The sequence below is a fragment of the Notothenia coriiceps genome, unplaced genomic scaffold, assembly GCF_000735185.1.
Source record: "Notothenia coriiceps isolate Sejong01 unplaced genomic scaffold, NC01 NC01_scaffold00028926, whole genome shotgun sequence".
Taxonomy (NCBI): Eukaryota; Metazoa; Chordata; class Actinopteri; order Perciformes; family Nototheniidae; genus Notothenia; species Notothenia coriiceps.
Genome location: NW_011361627.1, coordinates 1 through 4,591, shown reverse-complemented (window position 1 = coordinate 4,591; position 4,591 = coordinate 1). Strand labels below are relative to the sequence as shown.

The window sequence follows — 4,591 nt, the reverse complement described above, 5'->3', positions numbered from 1 at the left end:
TCCTCACAGCGTTCTAAACCTTTTTCTTACTCAATATCAAGCCACACTTATTGTTTTTACTTCGGCTGTGAGTGTTAGTGTGTGCTCAGGATGAGTTTAGCTTGTTCTCGCTGTATCGCCGACCCGGAAATTTGTCCGCTCCTCGCAGCAACGAGCCTCGCAACGTCCCGACCAATCAGAGTACACTGGGCTCACAGGGAGAGGGGAGGGCAGGAGCTCCAACAAGCCGTGTAGGACAGAGAGTGAATACACATACTGTACAGAGATGCTGTATGAGAAACCAATGTGAGTTTGGAACATTGAACAATGTAAATCTATTCTAGTAGACCTTAACAATGGAAATATGATCAGTAGAAATGGCCATGTCAGGGGAGCTTTAAAAGTGAGCTGAGTTTTGGTTGGCAGCTTTTCAGACTGTTCAGAGGTGGATGAATTTCCTGATTCAGTCCTGAATGAAACATCGAACACACACAACGGGAATTTCTTCATTTTAATCAAAGTTAGAATTCGTCAGAAAACTTCATGCTTTAAACAGAACACAGAAGCAAAACATTGTAGCTTAATGTGTGTGAACCTGTGTTGCCTTCAGGCGTGTCCTCTCCAACTCAGAAAATCGAGTGTCTACAAACATGTGGATGTTTAGATGAAAATTGCAGGCGTGCTACAAATGAACGTCTTTTTAATCAAGGCTAAATATTTTACTTTTTTACCCCTTTATTAAATCAAAGAGTTATTCACATCTCACACGCTTCTTTAAAATGTCTATTCTTTTTTTTAAAAAGTTTTCCAATGTATTTAAATGTAATTTGATCACGCCCTTTTAATGTTGGTTGTAATTATTTGAATTGTCCTGTTGCTGAAATGAGCTATATTAATAAAGTTGCCTTTCTTTCAACAGGAGAGATTAGATTCTTCGAGTTGTGGAGGACCGCCTGAACGCACCATGAACTGAAATAAAAACAGTTAACAATTCAAACAAATGCGGTTGCACGATAACTAAAGAGAAGCAATAGAAGCTCTGCGTTCTTCAAACACATCAGATATTAACCAACCTGATTCATAACCAATCTCTCTATGAAAATAAATCTACAGCTTTTTACAGTTAGCTTCTTACACAAGTGTATAAAACATTTACCTGGACATATTTACACGTAGAATGAGTTTTTTGTCACAACAGAGGAACGTCTTGTTGGTTAATTTGACTGAAAACAGTTTATTACACTGGCCTCGATGAAAGAAACTATCAATACTCTTCATCTGAAATGAATGATTACCGGTACTATCAACAGAGACGAGTATATGAGATTAAACTGAAAGAAATATTTGTACAGGTTATAACGAGCTAGCTGTTTTTGCTAAAAAATCTGAGAGCACCGAAACACAAAATGAACCTGTGAGCGGATATTATTTAGTGACGTATACAGTTCCCAAAGGTCAAGAACAAAGTAGAAGCTGATTAATACATTGCTTTTAGGGTTTTTCTTCGTATGTCAGAAAGAGACATTATGCAGAAAACAATCAAAAGCACAGATAAAAATCTAGAAAAGTCGAAATAATATGCCTAAAACCTGAAAATATCAAACGCGAGAAAAAAGGAAGAGAAAGTGAAGGAAGTACTGAACTGAGCTCGTTTCCTAAAGAGAGAAAGATGATCCTATATCGTCTTTTAAAAATCCTCTATACATCCATCTGTGTGGTTCAGACACACAACAAGGGCCTTGTGTCCACCAAAAACTAATTAGATGTGAAAATATGGAGCACATAAATGCAGCGAATCATTTGATATGAGCTGATTTTGCAGCGAAATGTCACTAAAACAATCTTAAAACACATGATTGTTAGAACCAGTAAAAAAAAATTGTGAAAAAGGCCATATAGTGTCACCTCTGTAGTCAAGGGACTATAAAAAAACTACATTTCCCACAGCGCCATCCCTTTAAGAGACACAGATAGTGTGTGGAAGACGCCGTCGAGACACAGTTTTTAAGCGTAAACATTACACAGAGAAAGAAGGACGATCTCATATATCTCCATCTTACTAGATTCCTAAAAGCAAAACAGGTATGAACCATTCCAACGAGGATTTAAAAACGGTGACACTTTGCTGCAAATCAATTTAATTTCAGAGGACTCGCTGTGTAACAACATTTTCTCAAATCTCTGTCGTAGGAAAGTTATTGAATCATCGAATCTTCATGTTTTAAAAAAAAATCGGCCCAAATCCTTTCAATGTTTTCATGAGCTTTGTTACACTTTTCGGTCGTAACACAGTTTCTCAGGTTAGATGGTTGCTAGGAAACGGCCTTTGCTAACACTACACGGTAATCTGATGCTAATGAGAACGCATGCAGTTAAGTTTGTAGAGCCACCTGAACACAGAAAAGTTTCCCAAAAACCTGCGTAACAACAGCTCATCAAAATCCATCCAATACCGAAACCTTTCATCTTCACGTTGTTGAACATACGGAGGGACAGTTTGGGAAATGTTGTTGTACTTTTGTGAAATGTAACAGATAGAAAGCACCTGTTCAGTCACAAAAAAAACGTCTTCACCCTCGTCGTGTTGTAGTGCATCTTCTCGACTCTAAACAAAGCACAGTTTCTCTGCAGAGTCGACTCGCTCCACGACTCCATCTCCGCAGGTCCGTCAGTCGAGTGATTGCCCGTCAGTCAGTCCGTCTGCTCCTATTGGCTAGCAGAGGCTCGCAGGAGTTAAAGGGGTCAGGGGTCAGGGAGGGGAAAGAGTCAGCGCCAGACGGACAGATGTCTCACAGTGCACAGGTCACGGAGCAGCCGCCTGATTCGCTGCTTGAGCTGCGGGAGGCGGGACAAAGGATCCGGAGGCTCGAGCTCACCGGAGTGATCCAACCACGACTCCAACACTGCAGAGAGAGAAACATGTGTCATGTGACCGAGAAAAGAGACAGAAAATCCCGCCATTATCGGTAACAACGCTTCTTTTGACTTTGTTAATGATAATAATCAGAATCAGAATACCTTTATTAGTCTCACAGAAGGGACATTTACATTGTTACAGCAGAAAAGAGCCAAAGACAACTTAATGTTACCTTTCCACCGGGTCTGTCACATCGATCGCAGTCACTCTAGTCAATGGGTGCTATTCCACCAGACGTGGCACGTTACGGCTCAGAAGCGTCTCAGCGCTGGGCTCCGCTAAAAATAGGCGGCTGGTCTATTTTGACGCGAGACGTGGCATAGCGCCGAGCAGGAAGTGGACCGGTCAGAGCATCCAGAGAAATGCCAGCGTTCTCCTCCGGTTTACAGGCACTGTGTAAATTATATAGAATAATTCTGATGATGAACCCATTTTTTTACCACTAAAATACAGCAACACATCTTTGATTCATGTCGTTTATAACTGGGATATTACAATTAGTATTAACTTTGTCTGTACAAAGTAGCCTGTCCAGGAAATATGCCCAAATCAACAAAAACTGCGAGCCGGCAGGCAAGACGCTCCGCTTCTGAAACGCTGTAGGAGGTCGGAACAAAACCGGGCGCAGCCGTAACGCGGCGCAGACGGACCCGGTGGAATCCCGGGGTAAGAAGCAGTGTGTGTGTGTCTGTGTGTGTGTGTGTCTATGTGTGCGTGTGCGTGTGCGTGTGTGTGTGTGTGTGTGTGTGTGTGTGTGTGTGTGTGTGTGTGTGTGTGTGTGTGTGTGTTACCGTCCAGCTCCCGCTCTATCAGGTCCATCCTGGCGCTGATCTGATGGTGCAGCGTCTCCACGTGCTCCAGCAGGTTCAGCTGACACTCGGCCTCGGACGCTGGACGAGGCTCCGCAGTGTGTGTGTGGCTCTCTGCCTTTATGCGGGGCGGTGTGTCTGTGTGTGTCACTGAGTGTGCATCTGCTGTAGCATCAGCTGGTCCCATCTCCACATCTTCAAGCTTTATTTCCTACAAAAACAGACAAAACTTGTTTCATGAAAGGAAACCATCAAAGAGACAATCTGAAATAAAACATGAAGATGAAGCAAGAAGTGTTTTTTAAGATGCAATGAAGATCAGTGATGGTTATACTGTAGATGGAAAATAAGTATAGGAGGAAGAAGTGAAGATATGGAGAAAAAGGGACGTTCTTTATCATAAAACTAAGTCCTCCGAAGCTCTCTCCATAGCCCTCACACTCACAGAGCATTAGCAGGTATAAATAATTCCACATTTTCAAGCAGAAAGCTTCAAACTGGTTTGCAGTGGTCTCTTAGCAACAGCAGGCTCCTGTGAACACGAGGAACAGCTTCTGCTAAAGGTCTCTGAGTTTCTATGAGACAAGCTTTGAATTTCTTTTACACCACCCTTACGTCACCTGAGGTTCACATGAAATGCCAAGTCACACTTTGTTCATTAAGAGGAGCTAACACAGATAACAGGAGGAGGAGAAGCAGAACAATGGAAGCTGGAAAGGGCAACTCTAAAAGGCAGACATTAAAAACCTGACCTCATAAAATGTCAGCTGTGTGAAGATATTATAAGACATAGCGATGATTGGAGCTAAATGCTAACCTCATTTTCAGGTTCATACCAGTATGTAGTGTCTCTACTTTAAAGAGTCCTCTCCTGCTGATGTTCAGG

General features: G+C 42.1%; 1 protein-coding gene across 1 annotated transcript; it reads right to left on the bottom strand.

Moving 5' to 3' along the window:
• Nucleotides 1-475: 475 nt before the first annotated feature.
• Nucleotides 476-3,912, bottom strand: LOC104958532 (PHD finger protein 20-like protein 1). Its single transcript, XM_010786274.1, has 2 exons — nt 3,688-3,912; nt 476-2,882 (listed from the first exon to the last, which is right to left on the bottom strand). The coding sequence occupies exons 1-2, from the start codon at nt 3,890-3,892 to the stop codon at nt 2,746-2,748; spliced, it is 342 nt and encodes a 113-aa protein (XP_010784576.1). The 5' UTR covers nt 3,893-3,912; the 3' UTR covers nt 476-2,745.
• Between the last annotated feature and the right edge of the window lie 679 nt (nt 3,913-4,591).

Bases quoted from the DNA above. Each gene is read 5' to 3' on its own strand.
- LOC104958532 (XM_010786274.1), bottom strand. From the start codon at position 3,892: ATGGGACCAGCTGATGCTACAGCAGATGCACACTCAGTGACACACACA. The intron at 2,883-3,687 runs GTAACACACACA...CTCTCTCTGCAG, and splicing joins GATAGAGCGGGAGCTGGACG to TGTTGGAGTCGTGGTTGGAT.